This window comes from Pristiophorus japonicus, chromosome 9, assembly GCF_044704955.1.
Source record: "Pristiophorus japonicus isolate sPriJap1 chromosome 9, sPriJap1.hap1, whole genome shotgun sequence".
Lineage (NCBI taxonomy): Eukaryota > Metazoa > Chordata > Chondrichthyes > Pristiophoridae > Pristiophorus > Pristiophorus japonicus.
In genome coordinates, this window is record NC_091985.1 from 218,291,838 (window position 1) to 218,318,779 (window position 26,942).

At 46.1% G+C, this 26,942-nt stretch overlaps 1 protein-coding gene and 1 long non-coding RNA gene across 3 annotated transcripts; one reads left to right on the top strand and one right to left on the bottom strand.

Annotated features, from left to right (window-relative positions):
* Positions 1-377: 377 nt before the first annotated feature.
* Positions 378-8,903, bottom strand: LOC139273711 (uncharacterized). Of its 2 annotated transcripts, none has more exons than XR_011595308.1 (3): positions 8,819-8,903; positions 7,870-8,035; positions 378-1,256 (listed from the first exon to the last, which is right to left on the bottom strand). It is a non-coding gene; the product is annotated as an uncharacterized lncRNA (long non-coding RNA). The 2 variants fall into 2 exon arrangements; XR_011595307.1 differs by lacking the exon at positions 8,819-8,903 and adding an exon at positions 8,189-8,306.
* A 315-nt stretch (positions 8,904-9,218) lies between these two features.
* On the top strand, positions 9,219-26,695 carry LOC139273705 (zinc finger protein 239-like). Its single transcript, XM_070890748.1, has 2 exons — positions 9,219-9,409; positions 23,040-26,695. The coding sequence occupies exon 2, from the start codon at positions 23,324-23,326 to the stop codon at positions 23,906-23,908; it is 585 nt and encodes a 194-aa protein (XP_070746849.1). The 5' UTR covers positions 9,219-9,409; positions 23,040-23,323; the 3' UTR covers positions 23,909-26,695.
* The last annotated feature ends 247 nt before the right edge of the window (positions 26,696-26,942 follow it).

Below are 26,942 nucleotides of genomic sequence, written 5' to 3' on the forward strand. Positions count from 1 at the left end.
GATCAATGAATTGACTATGATGCTTCCGGTTCAATCTTTCCATTGGCTTTCTCACCAGATGGGAAATATTTGAACATTGAGATCTGATGGTGTCGGTGTGAGTTCAGCCCCACCGAATGTACAGAGACAGGTCCATTTGCTGGGCTCTGCCTCAAACTGGAGTCACCTCTTAGATCAAAGCCCTTTACTCTAAAACACACACAAGATTCACTGTGACTGTGTTTAGAGACAGAAAGTGATCTCACTTCACATCCCATTGCACGGCCTCATGCTGGATAATTGTGCTCGGTGATCAGACTCTCCCAGTCTCATTTCCTGTAAATGTAGATTCTTTTCTCTCAATCTGGTTCAGAAAAATTACTGAGTCAAATACCTCTTGTGCTTTGAACAAAGCAGTCTTTATTTTACCGGCCGGCAAGACTTATCAGACAGAGGATATACATTCTCGATCGAGCGTACACACTCCCTACGGATAAGTGACGTTACATTGTCAAGGCACGATGGTTATACATTTTCGGCAAAAGATAACAAGATAGGGCTAGAGTGACATCCCAGCTCAGCCCATCTCTTTTGATCCCTCCTTCCCTTTGTCCACTCATAAGCCGACCCAAGCATGGTCCGATTTTAAACAAAGACCTTCTGTCAATGTTTCAGGTTAATAACATGATTTAATAAGACCTTGAGGTTTTTCTGCAAGCTGTGGGTTTTGTTTCAATATGTGTTAGTGTTGTAACATTTCGCAGTCTCGAATCTGAGATGTCATGGCTATTCCTCCATGAATTGTTTGTTAGCTTATACTGTCCCTATACAATTCCCACGTTCTCAACTTCAATGTCTCTATACATTTTTAAACATTCACATTCCCCCCTTTTATCATTCCATGATAACACTTAGGATCATTCTAGGAGTAAAATGTATAGGGAATGTGAACACACCCAACATCCAGAAAAGTTCCCATTTTGCGCATAAACATAAGACATATAGCTCTCGTCTCTGTCTCCCCTCCCATGCGCCGAAACTGTCATATATCAACACTATTATACAGACTGTGGCATACAGACAGTTTCATCTTATGGCTCAGGATTCAGATAAATAGTCCAATTATTTTGCTGATTAAAAGAGTTCAGTTTTCCCGTCTCTCTTCTCAGGTCACCGTCGGTGTAGCTGGCTGTCTATCACTACGGGTAAAAGTTCAAACTGGTCCACGTTCCAATTAGGATGCCAACGGCCTTGTTCAGCTATGGAGAAGAGGAAGTCTGGAACAGAAACAGGAATTAGAATAACCAGCAAAATAGAACAGGAATTAGAATAACCAGCAAAATAGGTTCGTTAGGGGGTGGTGAGCTTGTAGTGGTGCAGGTGAACCCAGGCACTTTTCCCCTCAACCTTGGCTGCAGTGGGGGTAGTGAGTAACACCTGAAAAGGCCTCTCCCATTGTGGCTCTAATCCCTTCCGAATCCATACTTCCCTGGTGCCATGAGGGACAATTCGGGTAAAACTGGGAGGTCGAGGTGAGCATCTTGAACCTGGTTGTGAACTAGTCGCAGAGCCTGAGTCAGAGAAAGAACATAGGTGGTCATCAGTCGAGCTGAGATACCTTATCTAGGAACAATTTCCCTCATTAACACCTTAACAACAGTTTGAGCCTTATTGTCCAGGGTAGGGTAGGCTTCAATTCATCTGCTAAACACATCTACTATTGCTAACACATATTTGTAACACTGAACTTTTTGCAACTCAATGTAGTCCAACTGAAATGTCTCAAAGGGACCTTCGGGTAGGGGCGTTTTACCCCAATCACAGGGGACTCCCTTCCCTGGATTATGTTGCTGGCAAACCAGGCAACGACTACTGATGTTCTGGGTGAGCGCCTGGAGTCTAGGGTGCCACCAAGTAGCCAAAAGTGTGTCACTCGTGGTCCTTGCTCCACAATGAGTAGCAAAATGCATACATTCAATAACCCATAGAGCCAACTTGTCAGACATGCAAGTCTGTTCCGCGGGAGTGGTCCAGAGTTTCGAAACATTGTCATAAGTACATGCATAATATTTCCACAACAGTTTATCTTTTTCAGGAGCGTCCTCCTGTGCTTTTATAACATCTTGGATGGTTGGCATTGGTTTTTTCCGAGGCTAACTTATCCTTCGCAGGATTTTTAGTCTGACTCATAATTTTGGGCACTACCATCTGTTGGTCACGAGAGGCCTGTTTGGCCTCTTGGTCAGCACAACGATTCCCTATATCAACCAGAGAATTTCCGGTAGTGTGGGCGGTACATTTGACAATGGCAGTGCGTTTGGGGAACATGAGGGCTTGCAACAAATCAGATACTAGCTGTTTATGAGATATCTCATTCCCCTGTGAGGTTAGGAATCCCCTATTTTTCTATAATTGTCCGAAATCATGGGCCACCCCAAAGGCATACCTAGAGTCGGTATAGGCAGTTTCAAAAGCGGCAGATTCCAAGACCTGATTCTCCTGGTTTACTATGGCGTATCCTGAGATTCGTGTACCTTCTGGATTAATTCCGTCAACATACATAATACAGTCTGGATCTTCAATTGGTACATCAACAAAATCTTCCCTGACTGATGTGGCCTCTTAAATTAAAGATAAACAATCATGACTGGGTTCTTCCTCATCTTGGGGTGGCTCAGTAAGAAAACAGGCCGGATTAATTGCAGTACAGTGCCGAAAGGTCAGCTTAGGATTGTTTAGTAAGTAGATCTCATATCTGCTTTGCCTGGCCATGGTAAGGTGTTGAGTCTGCAGTTGGCCCAGGAGGGCAGCTACGGAGTGAGATGTGTTAAGACAACGATAGCACAGTCTTTCAGAATTGTACAATACAGTTGAAAGGGCCGGTCATAGAGGGGCCGGCCCAAAGCCGGAGCTTGCAGCAAGGCTGTCTTTAGTTCCTTAAAGGCTTGGACGTCTACGGTTTCTATTTCAAAGCTGCCTTACTTATTTGTATACGGGGTGAGGTGCTTAGTCATCAGGGCAACATTAGGGATCCAGGATCTGCAGTATTTGATCATCTGCAAACACTGTTGCATTTGTTTAGCCGTGCTAGGGACTGGAAACTGGCAAATTGGTTCGACTCGGCTAGCCTCCAAAGTTCGGTGGATACTCGGTATTGCCTGTGATAACCCACTTGGGAGGGGTCCTCTGTCCACACATGAGGATCCACATAGTCAGGTATGTCAGAGCCAGTATGATGCTGCAGAGTCGTTAAGACCTTCTCGGGGTCCCCGTGGAATTTGCACATCCCGGCTGGTAGGGTCAGCCTCGTCTATAGCCTGGCGCACCATAACTCCCAAATCTTTAGCGTGTTGGGAAGGTAAGACTTCACGAGTAATATGTGGTGCCACCGTTGGGGGCTGTCCATTTCCACAAAATCTGCCTTCCCTTCCGGTCCAGTCACTCTAGCCCTTAATAGAATTTCCTTCACTTCCCCTTCGTGATCCTGATAAAAGTTCTGCAGGTCCTGATTCTTTCCATTGGGATCGTATGCTAGGGTCACGTGATAGGGTGACTGCGGCAGGTCCAGAGACCACCACTGAGGGGTTCTAGTGGTATAATACTGCCGCTTAAGGGTTCCCTGTTTTACAATAATCCCATCATCTCCACACCCCAAATGCAACTGGAATTTGCAGAGGAGGTCTCTAGCCATCAAGTTACAGTCCAGATTGGTTGTGATAACAACTCGATGTTCCACCGATTCTTCCTGGTAACCCATTTTAACCGGTTCTGACACTGGGAATGTCGAGATTTGTCCCAGGAATCCTGAAAGTTCCTGTGTTTCAGTAGAGGCAGGGTGTTTAAGCTTTGATTGTACAGAAGACATGAAGGCTCCCGTATCTATCAAAAAGGGTTGCCACTCATTCAGAATTTTTAACAATATCATTGGTTTGTCGTCCGGGGAGGATCCCTGCACAATCAAGCTGCGTAGTCAATCGGGGGACAATTGACCAAAGGGGTTGTTCTGGGAGAAGTTAGTGTAAGATCCTCCTCGCCCCCCTCCTCTTCCTTTTCCATGCTGACGGTAGGGGCAATTTTTATTCCAATGTCCTTCCTGCCCACAATTAAAACAGTCAATTCCTCTTACCCAGTCCCGGCCTCTTCCCATACCATGCCGGGGACAATAGGGAGGTTTATTAGCAGGGCTCGGGCCGTTTGGTTGTTTAGTATAACCGTATCCTTGCTTATCCATCCAATCCTGTATGCAACACTGCGGTTCTATTGATCCTTCCTCCCGAGATGGCTCTTCCTTTCTAGTCACATATTCAGTCTTGACCCGGGTTGGGGGCGCACCTCCCCCCTCCTTTTCTTTTCCTGCCAATAATATCTAACTGCCCTTTCCATTTGTCTATAGTGGGTGGTCTGCAGCTTGTTGTGCATCAGGGTTTGGCATTGGTCTGACAGGGAATTGGTGTTGGGACTTTGGGATCTTGGAAATCATTCCTAGGTCGGAGGATGTTTCGGAGCTGTCTGACTGCTTGACAGTTCTGCGTCTCGATCGGCGGGGGTGTTTGCTATGTCTTTCACAACTTGGACTGGTAGAGTGACTAGAAGATTTACGGGACTGTCTGTGAGTGAGATATAGTTCTGCCCTTTCGAGTGTGAGATCTGGTCCTTTCGGCTATATTGCTTGTGAACTGGGGATCCGAATCGCTATCAGAGGATGAGGAGTCAGTTTGGGTTTGTTGCTTTGGTGGTATGGGGTTATTTTTAACTCCTCTCGCCGGAGTGTAAGGTGGAGGGTATTGGGAAGAGGACTGGAGCAAGGGGCCAGGGGGTGCGGGAGGCGCCGTTGGGCGCTGAGTCAGTGACCACTCATCAATTTCATCATCAGCCTCGGTTAACACAAAGCCAGCCATTTTACTACGTAGTCGGTCAATACCTTTCTCAGAGGTCCCAGAGGATCACTTAGTAATTTCTCGTGTGCACATTCTTTTTTAAGACGTCTACAGTTTTAACATGTGTTCCCTCTGTCAATGAAAGTCCTAATTTAATAGCATTTATTTGCCAACTTGACAGAAGTGATGCATCTTTTAAATTTTTTTTTACAATCCCTGTGCTTTTTTTTTTTTTACTACCTCTACGCTTCTAGTGCCACCTAGAGACCACTGGTCATCTCCTAATAATTTGTTCAGGGCTCCTGATAATTTTCTAAAGTCTTCAGCTCTTTCAGGGAATTCCTCACATAACTTTTGTAGCAGACTATCCACATCCGTTGTTTTATCCAGCTGATCACCCATTTTCACGCTGTCCCTCGTATTACCGTGTCGTTACGCGTTCACGTAGTCGTGCGATTTAAACAAACTTAAAACAAACAGACTTTACCAAAACTAACGCAAAGCCATGTCGCCCCGCGGCTCGCGTCGTCACGCGATTCAAACTTGAAGTAAACAGACTTAACAAACTTACTAAACTAACACAAAGCCGTGTCGCCCCACGGCTCGCGTTGCCGCGCGATTCCAACTTGAAACAGACTTAACAAACTTACTAAACTAACACAAAGCCGCGTCGCCCCACGGCTCGCGTCGCCGCACGATTCCAACTTGAAACAGACTTAATAAACTTACTAAACTAACACAAAGCCGCGTCGCCCCGCAATTCCAACTTGAAACAGACTTAACAAACTTACTAAACTAACACAAAGCCGCGTCGCCGCGCGATTCCAACTGAAAGTAAACGGACTTAACAAACTTACTAAACTAACAAAGCCGCGTTGCCCCGTGGCTCGCGTCGCCGCGCGATTCCAACTTAAAGTAAACAGACTTAACAAACTTACAATAAATGGACTTAGAAAATCAGCACTGACTTGATATTTCGTGGTTCGCGTTGCTGCGCGTTCGCGTCGGCCCACGTCTCGCGTCACCACGCGTTAACGCCGCTGCGCGTCTGCGTCAGCCCTCCACTCGGACGCACGCTCGCGCCGCTGCACGTCTCGCGTCATCACGCGTTAGCGCCGCTGCGCGTCTGCGTCACCACGCGTTAGCGTCAGCCCTCCACTCGGCCGCACGCTCGCGCCGCTGCACGTCTCGCGTCGCTGCGCGTCGGCCCTACCTTCCGAGTTGCTGCGTGATTAAATTCAATCAGTGCCTAGACGGCCAAGTGATATACAAGGTCGACGTCATACCTGAATTGAACACCTATCCTCTATTTAATTCCCTGTGAGCCTAATTTTCTAAATTTGATTTCTTATGAGCCTTATTTAATTTCTTTTAATCTCCAAATTTCCCTATCCTTTCGCGTCACTGCGCAGTTTAAATCCAATCAGTCAATGAAAGCCCTAATTTAATGGAGTTTTTCTGCCAACTGGACAGGAGTGATTTATTTTCTTTTAGACTGCAGTGGAATTTTTCTCATAATTTAAAATCTCAGAACATTTTTTTTTTAGCACCTATTTAGTACGTTACTTTTTTTTCTTTTCCATAACGAGAGAGAAGTCTGGCACGTAGGCTGTGAACTGCTTTTCGTTATCTCAATTGTTCCAGCCTCAAGGTCGTGTTATTTAATATAATATATATTTTTTAATCCTTTTGAATCCATCTCAGTTGTTTTGCTGTGCCTTCTCTGAATGTTTTCTTTCGACAAGTAAGTGAGCATGTTAAATCCTTTTTTTTTAAACCACCGGGACCATGTAATTTTTTCTTTTTTTTTAACAAAGCTATCCTTTGTGCATTTCCTGGCTCCGTAACTTATCATCCGAATATACGTAATGCAATAAGGTTCACACTCTTAAACTTCCCACATACAGGACAACACTACGAAGGGTTAACAAAACTTTCATTCTGTTTGAGATAAAACAAACCGCAACTCCCCGGCTTTTTTTTTACACAGTAAAAATCACAGAAGCATTTCTCATTTAAACAGACGTTCACAAGAGTCTCTTTTCTTTCCTATTAATTTTTGGATCCATGATTGATCATCTATCCCTATCTAGCTCTAACTATAACCTATCTTTCCAAATTGCCGCTTGGTTTGCGTCATCGCGCAATTTCCCTATCTCTATCCCTATTCTAAGTTTGAAAGGTATTCACCAGATTGTCCTGGATCTCGTTCAGACACTACCTGAGAACCAGCGAGTGGCTAAACTTTCCTCAGACTTTTGAAACCGGGGGAAACTGGAGCAGTATTGAAATCATACTCACTCCAGTGGCCACTTTCCCCTCGTCTCGTCCAAGGCTAGTCTGGCTCTTAATTCGCAAGTTTTCGGCAGTCGTCTGTTGAGATCCCACTTCTGACACCAAATGTAAATGTAGATTCTTTTCTCTCAATCTGGTTCAGTAAAATTACTGAGTCGAATACCTCTTGTGCTTTGAACAAAGCAGTCTTTATTTTACCGGCCGGCAAGACTTATCAGACAGAGGATATACATTCTCGATCGAGCGTACACACTCCCTACGGATAAGTGACGTTACATTGTCAAGGCACGATGGTTATACATTTTCGGCAAAAGATAACAAGATAGGGCTAGAGTGACATCCCAGCTCAGCCCATCTCTTTTGATCCCTCCTTCCCTTTGTCCACTCATAAGCCGACCCAAGCATGGTCCGATTTTAAACAAAGACCTTCTGTCAATGTTTCAGGGGTTAATAACATGATTTAATAAGACCTTGAGGTTTTTCTGCAAGCTGTGGGTTTTGTTTCAATATGTGTTAGTGTTGTAACATTTCGCAGTCTCGAGTGTGAGATGTCATGGCTATTCCTCCATGAATTGTTTGTTAGCTTATACTGTCCCTATACAATTCCCACGTTCTCAACTTCAATGTCTCTATACATTTTTAAACATTCACAACCTTATAACCTGTGTGTACTGTCTACAGGACCGGTGTGTATCTGAGTAAATGGCATTTCTCTTACCTTTCTCCCCAGTCGATCTATTGAAGCACTTTCAATCGGAAGGGGCTCCCTGGTTGGTGATCTCACAATCCTGTGCTGGTTCACCTGCTGTTGTTCCTCAGTCCACAATCCCTGTTTCCTTCCAGCTGTGGAACTTTCTCAATCACTCCGCCATTCACCGGGAGATCTAATTATGGCAGGGCAGAAAATTAGAAGAATATTAATGTTGTGAAGTGGAATGTAAAGTGTTTTTCCAATGTTTCAGAAAAGTATATGTCCAGTATTTCTGTTTGATTTTATCCTATTCCTCAAGATTCCTGTCCCGCCCATCTGGACTTACAGAAAATCACCAGAATTTTCCCCGGGTTACACACTGTCTGATCTCACTGGGCCCCCGGGTTATACGCTGTCTGATCTCACTGGGCCCCCAGGTTACACACTGTCTGATCTCACTGGGCCCCCGGGTTACACACTGTCTGATCTCACTGGGCCCCCGGGTTACACACTGTCTGATCTCACTGGGCCCCCGGGTTACACACTGTCTGATCTCACTGGCCCCCCGGGTTACACACTGTCTGATCTCACTGGCCCCCCGGGTTACACACTGTCTGATCTCACTGGGCCCCCAGGTTACACACTGTCTGATCTCACTGGGCCCCCGGGTTACACAGTGTCTGATCTCACTGGCCCCCCGGGTTACACACTGTCTGATCTCACTGGGCCCCCGGGTTACACACTGTCTGATCTCACTGGGCCCCCGGGTTACACACTGTCTGATCTCACTGGGCCCCCGGGTTACACACTGTCTGATCTCACTGGGCCCACGCCCCGGGTTACACACTGTCTGAGCTCACTGGAAGTTTCAGTCTATCTCCCGCATGTCCCCAAACCCTGAGCTCCGGGGCTGTGTGTTCAGTTCGGTGTTTTCCCTCATAGATTCACCGCACGTTCCCCAGCCCCAGCCGCCCACCATCAGTCCGGTTCCTTGCTGCCCCCGATTCCCCACATTGTCCAACTACTGGTTCCAGCAAACTGCGCGGCATCCGGAGATTGGGGGTGGGGAGGACTGCACCGAGCATGCGCACTGCGGCGACAGGGCGACTTCCTGCATAAATTAATGACCTTCAGCGAATTCCCGGCCGTCTATTGGCTGCACGAAACGGATTGCCAACCACTCTCACTAATAGGAGCCGGCAGCACCGCAGAGCCCCGCCCACTGTGATGAAGGAGCGCTGGGCAGCTCGTGGGTCACGTGGCTCCTGATTTCAAAAATTCCGGCCGTTCAACCGTTACCAGGAAACGTCATAGCCCCGCCCACATCGCCTGTGACGTCACAAATTGCGTCGGTGCTGAGGGGCGGGACTGCTCGCAGTGCGCCTGTGCCGGACTCGCAGCTCAGTCAATCCCTCACTCCGACAGTATTATTAATAATTTTTCTTTATAGAGCGTCTTAAACGTCCCAAGGCGCTTCACAGCAGTGTTACAGAACACAACACATACATTTGTCACCGAGCCACAGAAGCAGAAATTGCGGCAGATGACCAAAAGCTGCGTCAAAGAGGTAGGTTTTAAGGAGGGTCTGAAAGTAGGAAAGAGGCGGAGAGGTTTAGGGAGGGAGTTCCAGAGCTCGGGGCCCAGGCAGCTGAAGGGCCGGACACCGATGGTGGAGCGATTATAATCAGGGATGGTCAGAAGGGCAGAATTTGAGGAGTGCAGACATCTTGTGGGCTGCAACAGATTCCAGAGATCGGGAGGGGCGAGGCCCTGGAGTTATTTGTAAAAAGTGATTTGTGATTATTAACAGCAACAACTTTTAACAGTGAGTCTTGTTTATTTTGTTTATTTGTACATGGGACGTGTTGGTAACGGAAGAATGACCATAATATGATGGAATGTTACATTAAGTTTGAAAGTGATTTCGTTAAATCCAAAACTGGGATCTTAAATTTAAGCAAACAATCTTTTTAGGTATGAGTGGCGAGTTGGTTAAGGTAGATTGGGAAACTACATTAAAAGGCATGAAGGTAGATAAGCAATGGTGCGCATTAAAGAATTAATACATAATTTACAACAAACATTCATTTCTTTGAGGCACACAAACCCCACAGGAAAGGTGGTCAATCGTGGCCAACGAGAGAAGTTAAAGATAGTTTTAGATCAAAGGAACAGGGTTATAATGTTGCCAAAAGAGCAGTAAGCCTGGGGATTGGGAGCATTTTAGAATTCAGCAAAGGAGGACCAAGAAACTGATAAAGGGAAAATAGAATATAAGAGTAAACTAGCGACAGACATAAAAACAGACTGTAAAAGCTTCTATACGTATGTTTAAAAGGAAAAGATTAACAAAAGTAAATGTGGGTCCCCTACAGGCTGAGGCAGAAGAAATTATATTGGGGAATAAAGAAATGGCAGAGAAATTAAACACATTCTTTGGGGCGTAAATTGTGGTTGGAGGCTTCCTTCGGGTGAACGCCCCCGACAGGAATTTTTTTAACAAAATTACCTGGTGGTCCTGGAGGAACATAGGATTGTGGTCGGAGTCCTAGTTTCGCAGTGCAGCGTACAGGAACATTTCTTCCAGGTATGTATTCGTATCCTGGGATCATGTGGGCCTGGACCATCAATGAACATCTAGTATTCGCATTGATAATAATTGGAGCTCCGGTTGTACGAGCTCCCATTGCTATCAACAACAACAACTTTTATTTATATAGTGCTTTTAATGTAGTAAAATGTCCCAAGGTGCTTCACAATTGTGATATAAGACAAAAATTAATTTGGCACTGAGCCACATAACAACAAATTACAGCAGATGACTAAAAGCTTGGTCAAAGAGGGAGGTTTTATGGAGAGTCTTAAAGGAGATAAGCAATGTCCAGAGATGGAGAGGTTTAGGGAGGGAGTTCCAGAACTTAGGGCCCAGGCAGCTGAAGGCATGTCCGCCGATGGTTGAACAGTTCTAATCAGGAATGCTCAAGAGGGCAGATTTTGAGGAATGGTGTTGTGAGGCTGAAAGAGATTAGAGATAGGGAAGGATGAGGCCATGGAGGGATTTTTAAACAAGGATGAGAATTTTGAAATCGAGACATTGCTTAACCAATGTCGGTCATGAGCAAAGAGGTGATGAGTGATCGGAGACTTGATACAAATTAAAACACGGGCAGTCGAGTTGTGGATTACCTCAAGATTACGTAGGGTAGAATGTGGGAGACCATTCAGGAGTGCGTTGGAGTAGTCCAGTCTAGAGGTAACGAAGGCATGGATGAGGGTTTCAGCAGCAGATGAGCTGAGACCGGGGCAGATGCAGGCAATATTAGAGGTGGAAATAGATGGATTTAAATATGCTGCAGATATGTTGCCAGAAGCTAATTTCAAGGTCAAATATGATGCCTAGGATGCGAACAGTCTGGTTTAGCCTCAGGCAGATGCTAGGGAGAGGGATGGTGTCGGTGGCTGGGGAACGCAGTTTATGGTGTGGACCATAGACAATGGCTTCGGTCTTCACAATATTTAATTGAAGAACATTTCTGCTCATCCAGTACTGGATGTTGGACAAGCAGTCTGACAATTTAGAGACCATGGAGGGGTCGAGAGAAGTGGTGGAGAGGTAGAGCTGGGTGTCATCAGCGTACACGTGGAACCTGACTCTGTTTTCGGATGACATCACCAAGGGGCAGCATATAGATGAGAAATAGGAGGGACCAAGGATAGATCCTTGGGGGACACCAGAGGTACTGATGCGGGGGCGGGAAGAGAAGCCATTGCAGGAGATTTTCTGGTTATGATTAGATAGATAGGAATAGAACCAGTCGAGTGCAGTCACACCCAGCTGGACGATGTTGGAGGAGGATGGAGTGGTCAACTGTGTCAAAGGCTGCAGACAGGATGAGGAGGGATAATTTACCTTTGTCACAGTCACAAAGACTGTCATTTGTGACTTTGATTAGAGCAGTTTCAGTACTGTGGCAAGGGCGGAAATCAGATTGAAGGGATTCAAACGAGGAGTTCTGGGAAAGATGGGCATGAATTTGGGAGGAGACAACACATTCAACGACTTTGAAGAAAGGGAGTTAGAGATGGGGCGGTAGCTAACCAGCACAGTGGAGTCAGGTTGTTTTTGAAGAGAGGGGTGATGACTGCAGATTTGAAGGAGAGGTGGACAGTTCTTTGGCAGTCCCTCGGAGTCGAGGATGACTTGCTTCCACATTAATGAGTTCTCGGGTGACTGATAGTCCAATGCGGGACCTACAGTCTCTGTCACAGGTGGGACAGATGGTGGTTGAATGGACGTTGGCTAAAGGGACGGGTGGGTGGATTGCTTGGGTTGCCGTGCGCTCCTTCTGCTGTTTGCGCTTGTCTTCTGTGTGCTCTGGGAGAAGAGACTCTGTGTTCGGCGCCTTCCCGGATGCTTCTCCTCCACTTTGAGCGGTCTTCGGCTAGGGATTCCCAGTTGTCAGTGGGGATGTTGCACTTTTTCAAGGAAGTTTTGAGGGTGCCCTTGCAGTGTTTCCTCTGCCCACCTGGGGCTCGCTTGCCGTGTCGAAGCTCTGAGTAGAGCGCTTGTTTCGGAGTCCAGTATCGGCCATGCGGACAATGTGGCTCATCCATCGGAGCTGATTGAGTGTGGTCAATGCCTCGATGCTGGGGATGTTGGCCTGAGTGAGAACACTGACGTTAGTGCGTCTTTCCTGCCAATGGATTTGCAGGATCTTGCGCAGGCAACGTTGGTATTTCTCCAGTGCCTTGAGGTGCTGCTGTCTGTCTCTAAAGCATATAGGAGGATGGCTTTCACTACTGCTCTGTCGACCATGAAGGGGACAGTACCTGAGGAGAGAGAACCGTTAACAATGTCAGATAACATGGGAGCTAGAAAAGGAAGTTGTGTGGGCAGCAGTTTATTGGGAATGGGGTCAAGGGAGCAGGAAGTGGGTCTCATGGACAAGATGAGCGTGGAGAGGTCAAGAGGGGAGATCAGAGAGAAACTAGAGAAAGATGCGAGTTTAGAACTAAGGCAGGAACTTTGCCCCCGTGGGCTCGGGGAAGGAAGGGAACAACTGGAAGAGGCAGACGATCGGATGGTCTCAATCTTTGAGGCAAATAGGTCCATGAGCTCCTCACAATTGTTGGAGGTGAGTGTGGTGGAGACAGGAGAGAGGGGTTTAAGGAGACGGTTAGCAGCAGAGAATAGTAGCCGGGGATTAGCGCTGCATTTCAGAATGATCCTAAAACAGTGAGCAGTTTTTACAGACAAGAGTAGGACCCGATAATGCTTTGTGGTCGAGCCAGATCTGGAGGTGAATGACTAAACCACTTGTCCACCACATCCGTTCAGGTCTGTGCCCCTTGGACTTGAGGGAGTGAAGATAAGGACTGTACCGGGGGGAACGGCCGGGGTGAGAGAGAGTAATAATAGGGACTAGGGCATCAAAGATGGTAGTGAGGTGTGGGTGAGCAGATTGATGGCTGCAGAAATGTCATGGTGAAAGGAGGGCCAAAGGCTGGACAGTTTGGAGTTGATGAGTGCAGCTATAAGAGAGTTTGGAGAGAGTTTTTTTCCAGGGGAGGATGCAGAAGGAAGTAGATTTGGGTGGGGGAAGGGGGATGTGGGTGGAGAGCGATACAAGGTAAAGGTCAGAGATGGCCTTATCTGTAATTGACACAGTAGGAATATCGAGGCCACGAGAAATGGCAAGGTCAAGGGGGAGGCCGTGAGTATGGGTTGAGGAGTTCACATGGAGGGAGAGATTAAGGGAGGACAGGAGGGTAGTGAACTCAGAGGAGAGAGAGCTTGATGAATTGAGATGGATGTTGAAATCACCGAGGATGAGAAGTCACTCGGTGCAGAGGCTGAGGGAGGAGAGCAGTGAGGATATATCCGCGATAACATTTTAATCATACTTGGGATGGTGGTGGAGAACAAGAATTTTAAATAAGGTGAGATGTTCAAAGGAGGAGAAAGTGCCGGAGGAGTAGGGGGACAGACCAAGGTATGATTTGATGATGAACCACACCACCACCACGGTGGTCTGGGCGGGGCAAGTGATGGAAGGTATAGCCGGGAGGGGCAGCTTCCTTTAAAGGTAATGTGCCATCATCCCTCAGCCAACTTTCCGTCAGGGCCATGATGTCTATCACCCACAATAAGCTCATGGATGGCAAGGGCCTTGTCCGCAAGTGAACGGACATTCTGCAAGGAGATGCAGAGAGGATCGATGATGGCTGACCCACTGCCAGCATCCACAGGGTCAGGGATTGGAGGGATGAGTTGGATGGGAGGAGATTGGCAAGGTTAGCCCCTACCCCCCCCCCCCCCCCAGGCAAGCTGGGGCAAGGTCGGTGAGAGGAGGATGGGACAGTTGGGGTTGTTGCTCGTGAGGAGACAGCGACGAGTGCCTCGGTGGGCCCTTCGGCAGATGCCAAGAGGAGCACAGAGGGAAGCTGCAGGCTTGTCTCAAAGGGAGTCGAGCCTGGGACGGTGGCAGGAGAAGGAAGTGGTATTGGAAGGGAATGGCTCGGGTCCAAAGCGGCAGCCAAAATGGCAGCAATTAGTCACTGGGGGAAAAAACTCAGTTTACACAGTGAATAGGGAATACTACAATAGGGATTCTACAATAGTACAATCAGTATAATCAAGATCAATTATATTGAAACAAAATTGATTAATATATAGATTAATTATAAGTAAACTTAAAATCAGAATTTGAATAATTGAAAAGTTAAATCAGTCTCGAGCTGTCTCATTAAATCAGTAAATCAATTCTCGGGTAGATCAAAAGACACAATGAGAAGTAATCATTCCAAAGACCATTGATCCAACTTCTGTCCTGTGATTGTATGAACTGATGCTCCCCACTCTCTGTCCTGTGATTGTATGAACTGGTGCTCCACTCTCTGTCCTGTGATTGTATGAACTGGTGCTCTCCACTCTCTGTCCTGTGATTGTATGAACTGGTGCTCTCCACTCTCTGTCCTGTGATTGTATGAACTGGTGCTCCACTCTCTGTCCTGTGATTGTATGAACTGGTGCTCTCCACTCTCTGTCCTGTGATTGTATGAACTGGTGCTCTCCACTCTCTGTCCTGTGATTGTATGAACTGATGCTCTCCACTCTCTGTCCTGTGATTGTATGAACTGATGCTCTCCACTCTCTGTCCTGTGATTGTATGAACTGGTGCTCTCCACTCTCTGTCCTGTGATTGTATGAACTGGAGCTCTCCACTCTCTGTCCTGTGATTGTATGAACTGGAGCTCTCCACATTTTGTCCTGTGCCAGTTTCAACTTAGAGATATAATTTCTATATAGTTTCAGTTTCAAATACAGAGGTAAGCTCCCTCTACATTGTCCCATCAAACAGGTCCTTTTCTACTCAATTTATTGTTTACACCGGCACACACTCGCTCCGGTTGCAGTTTGATCCTGATCACTGCAAATCCCTTCAGCCTTCCCACTCTGCTCTCTCCAGATGTAATTAGCTACAAGACAGCATGAAACAAATAGGAACCTCGGATTTTAGTTTTGAAATGAATATTTGAGTTGCTGTCGGTGGATTATCTGTAGCAGGAGAGGTGGTTGCGGGCCGGTGGAGCAGAGGGCACTAATGGTCCGTGATGGGGAGAATCGCCCTTCTTCTCTCTTAACAAGCCCGGATTCAACATACGAACACCTTGGATAAGTTTCAATGACTTTAATTCCAACATGTGAAGGGGGAGCATCTCACTTCTCAGCCCCTGAGAAAGGATCTCCAATGAGTTGTTCAAATTGCACCTTAATTATGCAGGGTTTAGCACATGGACAGACCTTAACAGTGACGTGATTGGTTGTACCAACGCATGATCAAATACCCATTTGTTCCCTCCTTCCAAGTGTCACTCGCCTTATATTATATTGCTCCCTTGAGCCCGAGGCCAACGAGTGGCCATCTTGTGTATGTGCAGTTTTAAGCATACCTTCAACAAGTGGTCATCTTGTGGCTCTACATGTATGTGCAGTTTTAAGCATACCTTCTGTTTAGCCAGCTCAGGGCCTACATAATAGCCAGAAAACATCTTTGATAATCAATCTTGCTCTTGCAATCCCCCTTTTTGGCCCTTGGCTATATACTCCAAGATAGGCCAATGTGCCATCCCCTCATTATTTCATCCAAAGGGGAAGTGATATTGTCAGCTTAATCCGTCCGTCTGGGTGGCCAAGCCCTTGCTTACGGATGGCTTCTCGTATCTCTTCCTTTACACACCACTTACCTGTTTTACAGATTTTTCCTTAGATAATAAAGGTTTAGTTTCTTCTAAGGCTTTTATGGGGGCCTGAGCTTATAGCTTTCCTCGCCAGTCGTTTACATCTCCAACATAATTCAACCATTAAAACCACACATTGCACAATCACCAATACATGGGATATTATTCTTATCCAGGGGTGTACCTGCACGTTTAGTCCAAAGTTCCAAAGCCTGGCATACCAGGGTTGGTTTGCCAACATTTCTTTAGTGTCCTTCTGGAGTTTGTCAATCTTCTTCATCAGGATGATGTACTTCTGCCGTTGTTCATGGATGTCCTGTTCCAACTTAGTTTGTTCTTCACTAAGTCTGGGTATATGTCGTCCTTGTGGTTCCTCGAAACCTTTATACCCTGCTTTGATAGTGTCCACCGCCGTCCCATTGACGGACTCTCCTTTCAATTCCGGATATATGATATCTCCCTGAATAACGACGACGAATTTTGGCACAAAACAGAAGTCGGTGGTCGTGATAGGGCAGTGGGTAACTCCCCCCACAGTCATGTTGACTGCCGTGGTGCTCACACACCATCCTCTCTTTTCTAGTGAGGCTGAGGTCGTTTGAGTCCAGTGTTAGCGGTGTGACACTCAACACACATCCTTCTGTTTGGCCATATCCACAGTCGTTGTTATCGAGGTCTGGGTGCTCTCAGCATAAAACAACTTGATTATTCTTATAACAATCATTAATATAGATACCTTTGGTATTGTTTCCCTTTTTAATTATGTACTGGTGCAATTTGTGATACCTCACACGGGTCTGATTCCTTATTTCTCCTACATTGTTTACTTGGTACAATGTGTTTCCCTTTGTCACGTCGTATTGTGGTATTGATAACACAAACCCTATTATATTCTGATGTCAGGTTACACACCTGTTCTAAGGGACCCAGGCATGGCTATTCCTCCGGGCCTCACAGGCTTGGGTATCATTCTTGCCCATTCAGCAAATACATCATTGATTATCCAATCCGGCACTCCTCCATTCTGGAGTTGTTCTAGGTTATGTTCTACCGCATTGAGCATTCAAGCCCCATATCCTGCACAAACTATCTCGGCTGCCATTCTTTTACTCATAGTTTGTCCAGCCTGGTTTACCAAATTTATTGTTTTTGCATGGTCCCGCAATGTATGGGCAACCTGTCGCATTTCCCATTCCACCCCATCCCCTAACTGGGCCTGCATTTTCTTATCATCTCCCCTTTCCAGCAGTCCTTTTAAGGTCTGTGTGAGGGTGATGACCTGCTCTTCTATTGTTTGAAGATCTATTGTATTAACTGTCGCAACACCCACCGCATATCCTGCTCCCACCATTTCTAATATTCCCCTCTTTCTCCTCCCGCCTTTCCCGTTTTTGTTCAGCTTTTTTATGCTGAACTTCATAACTTGGATTCGGGCCCCTCGAGGGCTCATGGGGGGTTAGGTTTTTATATAAGCTTATAGTTTTCTTACCGCAAAACAATGGAACAGTTATGTTCGTTAGATTTAATAATACCGTAATTACCCTTTGGCGTACCCTGAAATGGATTTTGTCTTTAGTTCTTTTTATTACTAACCCTCCGCTTGCCCCGTGTCATGTTTGGGCATCTTGGGGGTTCTGGGGTCGTTGTGGTTGGGGCTTTTGTGGTGGTTGGGATCTCTATCTTACACACGAACATTCCCTATAAGGAACCATTACCGCATTGTGATTCCCTGATGGGTATGGGGGTAGTCCCCTCTGCCTCCCTGGTGAGGTTACATCTTACCCACACACACTTGCATGGATTTCCTTGCATTCATGCTATTCATGCATGTCCATGATTGGTTCTGCCATGAGTGTCCTTTATCCAGGCTTGTCCATTCCACTTCAAGTCGCCCCCTTTGGCATTTTCCGCAAAAGATTGAGTTTGTAGTGGAAATATTTCCTTGATAGCTGTCTGGGCAACTTACTGCTGGGTCGTGGTATAAGATGGGGTTACCCATTATTCCTCCTACTAGGACTAAGGTCCGATAAAACACAACATGTCACCGGTCAGTTAGGGTCTCATGTTACACAATGTTCTAACTGTCCAATGTTTCCACCGTCCGGTTCCATCTATTGCCACGCACACATCGCTTACCATTATTACCTGGTGAGGGCCTGTCCATTTTGGTGAGAATCCTGGCTTTTTGGGGTTTATTTTTACCATTACCTTGCTCCCAACCTGTAGTATCTGAGCCTTTTGTTCCTTGGTGCCAGTTTCCAAGTCCTTGATCACTTGCTGATCCCTGGCATGTGCCTTCAGATCATGTAATTGTTTACATAATTCCATCACAAATCTCCTTACTGGGTCCCGGTAGGGTCCGACGCCATCACTCCCCGTCACTAGAACCTCAGGTAATCTCATTGCCCTTCTTGTCATTAGTTTGAATGGCGTGAGTCCGGTGGTCTGGTTTGGGGTCGCCCTTAATTTCATTAAAATCCGGGGCGGCATATCTACCCATCCCTTTCCTGTAATGTGGTAACCCAACTCGAGTTTTCTACAGTTCAAGTCTGACGTCTCTGCTCCTGTATTCCATACCTCGACTAATAAAGGCAAGTATTCCATATGCCTTCTTTAATCACCTTATCTACCTAGCCTGCTTGCTTCAGGGGTTTGTGGACCTATACTCCAAGGCCCCTTTGTTCCTCTACACTTTTCAGTGTCGTACCATTTAATGTTTGTTTTATAATCTGTTGCCTCTGTAGTTTTTAGCACTTTTTGTTGCTATATGCCTACACTTCATGGTTTGGATTCCCACTAAATATCTCCTTTTAGAATTGCTTCCTGCTTTTTAAAAAAAAAAAAGTCACCGGAGCAACTAACTTCGACCCCTCATTTCTTGCATTACAAAGAGCCTCTCTCTACATTTCCACCATGTTTGTCAGTCTGTTGCAGTTATAACAGACTTCGGGTGTACCCCACTGTTTCTAATTGATGGGGACTGCTGGCAGTTGTTCCTTTTTATGTGTCCTGATGGATGCTGTCTTCATCACATCTACTATCAGTTTATTTCATCATTTTCTCCGTCAATAGCCTGGTCCATTTACTTAATTGATAATACGTGTGAGTGATTAAAATGAGGGTTTCCTCCTTTTTGTTTCTTTTCCGACTCCCACCATTTTCTTTGTTCAGCGGGTGGGTCATCTGGTTCCAATTTTGTTTAATCATTATTTCAATAAGTTTTCAATTTTTGTCTGCTAGGTAACGTGTCAGGTAACGTGTCAGGGATCCCTGGTCCCCACTCGTGTTTCTCACTTCCCATGGCTATAGGTTGTCAGCAGTACGTCCCTTACTTATTCCTCACGAGTGAGACCGTTACTTGCAAACTTATCAATTATCAATCGTAACGTTACACAGACACGCTTCTATATAACCGATCGCAATTGTTTCACCTGGGATCTTCCGCTAACTACTTGAAGTCTCGGCCAGACCTGCAGATTCGGATCTCTCAGGCAACTTACATCAGACAGATTTCTGCCCTTTGTCCTAACTGCATGGTAATTTAAACGTATTCACGCCTTTGACATGGCTTCCATCATCTGGTGTCCGCCGCCCGCTTCAGATCCTATTCGTGACGCCTATTGTATGGAGTATTTAAAATTAACACTCAACAATAGGTCTGGGTTCAAAGATTCAATATTACAGGTACCACTTTGTGATGCACATCATGGTACAATATCACCTGAGTTGAGATTACCGTTGGCCCTGGGATGTGTTTATGACGAACAATTCGCTTTTCCCACAAATCTGTTTATTCGTTGGAGAAGGAGCCTTTGGATGAGTCTTTTTTAAAACTCTACTGCTTGTACAACTGCGCTCCCGTCCTTGATATAATGGACGGTTATAGTGGTATGATTACCATGCCACTGTAAATGTACCCCTATCCTATACCCTCGTCTGTCCTTACTTCTACCATTCACGATATGTCTCTTACTACTTTGTGAGAGTGGCGGGGTTTGCGAGGTATGTCTGTGGACAGGAGGTAGTTCCAAATCTGGGACCCGAGGAGATTTTTCCAGCTCCCGTGTCCTGTCCACTTCCCTTTGGATCATACTGTACCTGATTAGGTGGAGGTATCCCATTAGGCACCCCTTCTTCCTCATTCCCCTGGAGAGGACGAATCCCACTTCTGAGATTTATTCTCAGATGTAGTCGGTTACAGTGGTGTGCCTTCCTGACCCCTCAGGAATAATCCACTAACCCCTTTAAACAACATCGCTTCTTTCCGATGGTCATCTACTTAAAACAAAATAACGCACAGAATCTCTGGTGATTCTCTTCAAATTAAGATTTCCAATATTCAAAAGGTGTCACCCACTGAGTTAAAACAGTTCACAGCTGCCTGTGAAAGAGTTAACTTCCTTTGTTTCGAAAGCTGACAAACACAGACACCATTAATCATTGTCGACTTCAGCCTGCAGCCTTTTTCAGTTTAAACTCTCCAGTTAAGAATGTTACTTTTGTAAAGTCTCTGCATTTTTATTCTCAAAATAAACATTCAGAAAAACATCTTTACACATAATAGTATTTCATCCTTTTCTCCCCAGTTACACATTGGTCAGAATTTTTTTAAAACCATACCAATCATTAATGTGAAATGCCTTATGTCCAGAACTAAAGACTCTTCACACAAGTTACATCAACCAGAATTTGATCATGGCCATAATAAAAGTCTGGTTTTTAATAGGTTAATTAACCTCAGTAACTCCAATATTAAACTTCCCAATGCCACTTTGAAAAGGGGGAGGGGCCACAGCCAAACAAAGGAACAATCGCACATGTTTCCTAAAACTTTACTGAAACATCAAAGGAAAACACGAACAGTAAGAAAGAAACATGATCTTCCCTTTTCTCCTTTTGATTCAGTCATAACTATTTATCCATTATTCCTTAAATCAATTTTCAATTTCTGATCCCTATCACATCTCCTCTAAACCTCCCTTCAGTTACTTTAAACCTATGCTCTCTGGTTGTTGACCTCTCTTCCCAAGGAAACAGGATCTTCCTATCACTCTATCTAGGCCCCACCTAATTTTATACACCTCAATAAAGTCTCCCCTCAGGCCTCCTCTATTCCAAAGAAAAGAGACCCAGCCTCTCGAATCTTTCTGCACAGCCAAAATTCTCCAGTCCAGGCAACATTCTTGTAAATCTCCTCTGCACCCTTTCCAGTGCAATCACATCTTTCCTATATTACCTGACCCTTTCGTTCCATCTCTTTATTTTGTTCCCGATAGCAGCTAATACTACCGTATGAGCCCGGTCCCCTTTATTTCTTGGCTGGCACTCCCACCATTTTGCCTGCCTCTCCGGTGAGTCGTCTCGTTGCCATCCCTTTTTCATCATTCCCTCAATTAGTTTCATGTTTTTATCTGCTAGCATTTTCCCTATAGATCCCTCGGGTCCCCAGTCATATTCGCCGGCCATTTCTAAGATTGCTAAGGGGCTACCTTTCTCTTAGTGGGCTACTCTTGTACCTCCATCGCGTCTCCTGACCAATACTTGTTCGTTAGTACCGCACCCCAGTTGTGACCGTGTTAGAGTCTACTCATACCCCAAGTCATACTTATTCCTTGGTCTTCGTCCTCCCCGTGGCTCGTTTATTTGTTCTTTCTACAGGTTTCCTCCTTTCCCGTAAAGAGTGTAACAGCTCTAACTTGTAGGTGGTATTGAAAACGTACTCACTCCAACAGCTGCCACATCATTTTCGGGCTAGCAAGACTGTATCCTGCCGAATACGCCAGTTGATGGGGAGAATCGCCCTTCTCCTCTCAACAAGCCTGGATTCAACAGACGAACACCTTGGATAAGTTTCAATTACTTTAATTCCAACATGTGAAGGGGGAGCATCTCACTTCTCAGCCCCTGAGAAAGGATCTCCAACGAGCTGTTCAAATTGCACCTTAATTATACAGGGTTTAGCACATGGACAGACCTTAACAGTGACGTGATTGATTGTACCAACGCATGATCAAATACCCATTTGTTCCCTCCTTCCAAGTGTCACTCACCTTAGATTATCTTGCACCCTTGAGCGTGAGGTCAACGAGTGATCATCTTGTGTACGTGCAGTTTTAAGCATACCTTCAATGAGTGGTCATCTTGTGGCTGTATGCGTATGTGCAGTTTTAAGCATACCTTCTGTTTAGCCAGCTCAAGGCCTACATAATAGCCAGATAACATCTTTGATAATCAATCTTGCTCTTGCAGTCCGACAGATGGACAGGGAGGCTTCATAAACAATTGGTGTACGCCGCAAACCGGGAATAATAACCTGAACTACCGGTGTTTGCAGCTTCGGGGCTTTAACGCCCTCTCTCCGGCCGTGCTGGACTCCAGTCGCCACCTCGCTCGGCTCAATCTCACTCGCACTCCCTCCCTTTAAATCTAATCTCCAAATCACCCCGTCAGCAGTGGCTGCCTCCTATTCCTCCTTCACTGTGGTCGGATATATAGGTATAGATTAATGGTGATGTAGATCAATAATTCCCTTTTATCGGCAGTAATTCAGTCACAATTGTGGGCCGGGCATTGAGATGCCGACTTCAGGGGAGGGGGGCGGAACCAGTGAGTGTAGAACTGAACCCAGCCAGAGTCAGCACCTTCAGGGGAGGGAGGGGAACCAGTGAGTGTAGAACTGAACCCAGACAGAGTCAGCACCTTCAGGGGAAGGAGGGGAACCAGTGAGTGTAGAACTGAACCCAGACAGAGTTGGTAGTGAAAACTGGAAGTGGAGCTGTCTTCAGACGTGCGATGTGTTTGAATTTCAGAACAGTGAGTACGGAGAGTGTATGGGACAGGGATTTACAGCTCTGGAGGAACAAGACAGGAAAGAATGTTCCATGGAATCTAGAATTGTCTGTTCTGAATTTCTGTCCTGTACTTGACGTAATTATTTTTGTAAACTCCTTTTCCAGGGTATTAGAAGGGCAGCATTTGCAGACAGGAAACTCAAACCAAACATCACGTCAAGATCTGACTGAATCATTCGATTCATCAGGACCTGAATATCATCGGCCTTTGAATATTGAAGGAGAAATGTTTGTCTGTTCTGTCTGTGGGAACAGATTTCAAACATCAGTGTGACTGGAAAAGCACCAAGACACACACACCCGAGTGAGAGTGTTCCAGTGCACTGCCTGTGGAAAGAGCTTTAACCAGTTACACAGACTGAAAAAACATTGGTTTCTCCCCGTTGTGAATGGTGCATTCATGTGTTGTGTGTGGACGAGGCTTCAACTTATCATCCAACCTGGAGAGACACAAGAACACTCGCACCACAGATAAACCGTGGGAATGTGGGGACTGTGGAAAGAGATTCAATTACCCGTCTGATCTGGAAGTTCATCGGCGCAGTCACACCGGGGAGAGGCCGTTCACCTGCTCAGTGTGTGGGAAGGGATTCACTTTGAAATGCAACCTGCTGACACACCAGCGAGTTCACACTGGGGAGAGACCGTTCACTTGCTCCAAGTGTGGGAAGGGCTTCACTTGTTCATCCAACCAGCTGATACACCAGCGAGTTCACACCGGGGAGAGGCCATTCACTTGTTCTGAGTGTGGGAAGGGATTTGCTTGTTCATCCAACCTTCTAACTCACCAGCGAGTTCACACTGGGGAGAGACCATTCACCTGCTCCATGTGTGGGAAGGGATTCACTGTGTCATCTAACCTGCTGGCACACCAGCGAGTTCACACTGGGGAGAGACCATTCACCTGCTCAGTGTGTGGGAAGGGATTCACAACCTCATCCAACCTGCTGACATACCAGCGAGTTCACAAGTGACTGGAAGGATTGGATTCTACTTTTATTCCAGCCTGAATCATATCCATTCTGACAGTTGGGGTTTCTTTCTGCAAATACTGATTCCCCCTATAACTGGACTGGAGTTTAATATTCTGGATATTTGACCAATTAATCAACGGGAAAAGGATCAGATAAAATCATGTTGATTTTGTTTGCATCCATATTTCACTGTTTAAACGGTTTTCTTCAAATACTGAAAACTGCAACAAATGGAGCTAAACTTTCTTGAACCATTGATAAAATGAATTGAATCTGCAGATTGGTTTGGGATTTCTCTGGGATGGAGCTGGAGATGATGTGCCTTGAAATACCGCCGGTGTCCAGTAGATGGCGCTGTCTCTCCAACTAACTGACTGAGAGGAGAGTGACTGCCCCCTGGAGCAGGAGGAATGAGGGCAGCTCAGGGTCAGACACTGAACATACTGCCCCCCCACAGAGACATCACACACTGCCCCCCTCCCTGGGGCAGCTCAGGGCCAGATACTGAACATACTGCCCCCCACAGGGACATCGCACATGGCCCCCTCCCTGGGGCAGCTCAGAGTCAGAACTTGAGGCTCAATTTTCCCCACCATTCTGTGCTGTTTTTTTGGCGTCCCCTGTTTTTTTTGAGCAAACTAAAATCTTCAAGTTTCCTCAAAGTTTCTGCGCCATCGTAAATCACTTGGGTACGATTTTTTTTTAATGCTACGATTTTTTGATGTCACTGGGGGTGTAACCTGCCGGCTGTACCATTTCTTGCCATTTAAGCGAGTTTGGCCAACCACGATTTCTTTTAAGATGGTGTAGTGGACCGCGCTGAAAAACCTTCTGGGCTTTTAACAAAATCAGTCACATAACAAAATCGGCGCAGATAAGACGCCATTGTTTTTAGCCGAGGTTTTGGAGGGAGTGAAGGAGGCATTAATTACACAAAATGAATGCATGATACATGTTCATTTTTGGAGAGTGAAAAGGGAGAAACTACATTTATTTGAATGTCTAAATGGAAATTGTGACTTTTGACCAAGTTCCACCTCACCACTGAACCTCTTCTCACCGGGCTCGAGGGTCAGAGTGCCAGCCGGCAGCATCGCTCCCTTGGCTGGACACAGGAGCTTGGCACTCGGCTTCAAAAGAAGCCCGAGGGGTAGAAGCCGAGCCCTAAGCTCCTGTGTCCGACCAAGGGATCGATGCTGCTGGCCGATGTTCCGACCCTGTGTGCCTCGAGCCCGGTGAGCATCGGAGATGGCACAGAAACATTTCTTTGCACAGCAACAATGAAAAATATTAAATATTGCCCCCAGTCATTATTATAATGTATATTTTGTGTCCCAAATGTCTGCCTTGTGAGCGTTGCATCGCCGTAGAAACCGAGCCTCGTGTTGTGCATGCGCAGACCAGGGTGTGGCCCATGACTAGGGCATCAATCTTAGAGGGAAGAAGGTGTGAGTGCTTTCTGCTACTATTTTCATTGCATTTCAAACAAATAATGTGGGCAATATTAATAATGCCTTACTGAGAAATAGCCTTCTGCATCATGGTGATGCAGAAGAGACAATTGATACGACGGCATCACATCAGGAACCAGAGAGCACGGCGGATGATGGCCAGGAGGCCTTACCCAAATCGGGTATAGAGAGAGAGAGAGAGAGGCGTTCATACCTGCACCTGAGTGAGGCAGACTGCATCAGAAGGCTGCATTTTCAACAGGAAGGTCATAACAGATCTGCGAATTAATCAAGGCAAACCTGCAGCCTCGAAGCCTGTCGAAGTGAAGGTTACTGCAGCACTTGCCTTCTATGTCTCTGGCTCTGGCATCAACTGGGAATGTATGCTCCATCTCTCAACATCCAACACATCTGCATTCAGCAGGTGACTGCTGCACTGTATGCCTGCAGGAACGACTACATCAAGTTTCCCATGACCGCCCAGGCAATGCGTGACAGGGCTGTGGGCTTCTCCAGGATTGCTGGTTTCCCCAAGGTACAGGGTTACATTGACTGTACACATCGTCTTGCGAGCACCTTTGGATGATTCCGTGATGTACAGGAACAGAAAAGGGTTCCACTCACTGAACACCCAGCTCATCATGGCAGTTGCCCAGATGCCCAGGGAGCAGCTTCCTGCTGTGTGAGAGCGCTATATCTGCCATTTTTCAGCAGCAGCCACAAGGGCAGAGCTGGCTGCTGGGGGCAAAGGGTACGGCCTCGTCACCTGCCTGATCACCCTCACCCCACCACCCCATGCGTAACCCGGACAGAAGCCGAGCGTCACTACATGTCCCACATAACAACATGCAGCATCATTGAGAGGACCATTGGCATACTGAAGCAGCGTTTCCGATGCCTGGATCACTCTGGAGGTTACCTGTAATATGCCCCTGAGACTGTCGGTCAGTTCACTGTCATGTGCTGCATGCTGCACAACTTGGCCATCATGAGGCAACAGCAACTGGAAGTAGAAGAGCCACCTCAGGCGAGAGGGGATGAGGATGATGACGAACAGGCTGATACGAGGAGGAGGTGGAGGAAACCATGCAAGTACCTCAACCCCCAGGATGACGGTGGGGGTGGGTACCGTGCACCTTTTACTATTGCTCGAACCTTCCGTCAGCAGCTAATCCTTGAACCCTTTGCTACAAGAAGGCTCAGCAGCACATTTCATAATTGACCATGTTTACTGTTTGGACATGTTCCATAATGTTGTGTTGTGTTAATTGAAGAAGTAATGTTAGTGATTCTGCTTTAATTGAAAAAAGAATTACATTCGTTAAAAATGTTTACACTTGTACTTAACTTTAATAAAAATATTTTTGTATCAAATTTTAAACTTTTCAGTTAAGATCACTTGTAAATTTACATCACTTAGAAAAAACTTTTCAATTGAGATCAGTTAAATAACAATAACATAAAAACAACAGCAGCAAACAAACTTTAGCTGCAGCCATCTCTCCTCCCCCTTATTCTAAGACTTGCCCTTGTTGACTCCACCCTTGGCTGGAGGTGGTGGTGCAGGCATTCTCCCGCCGGTA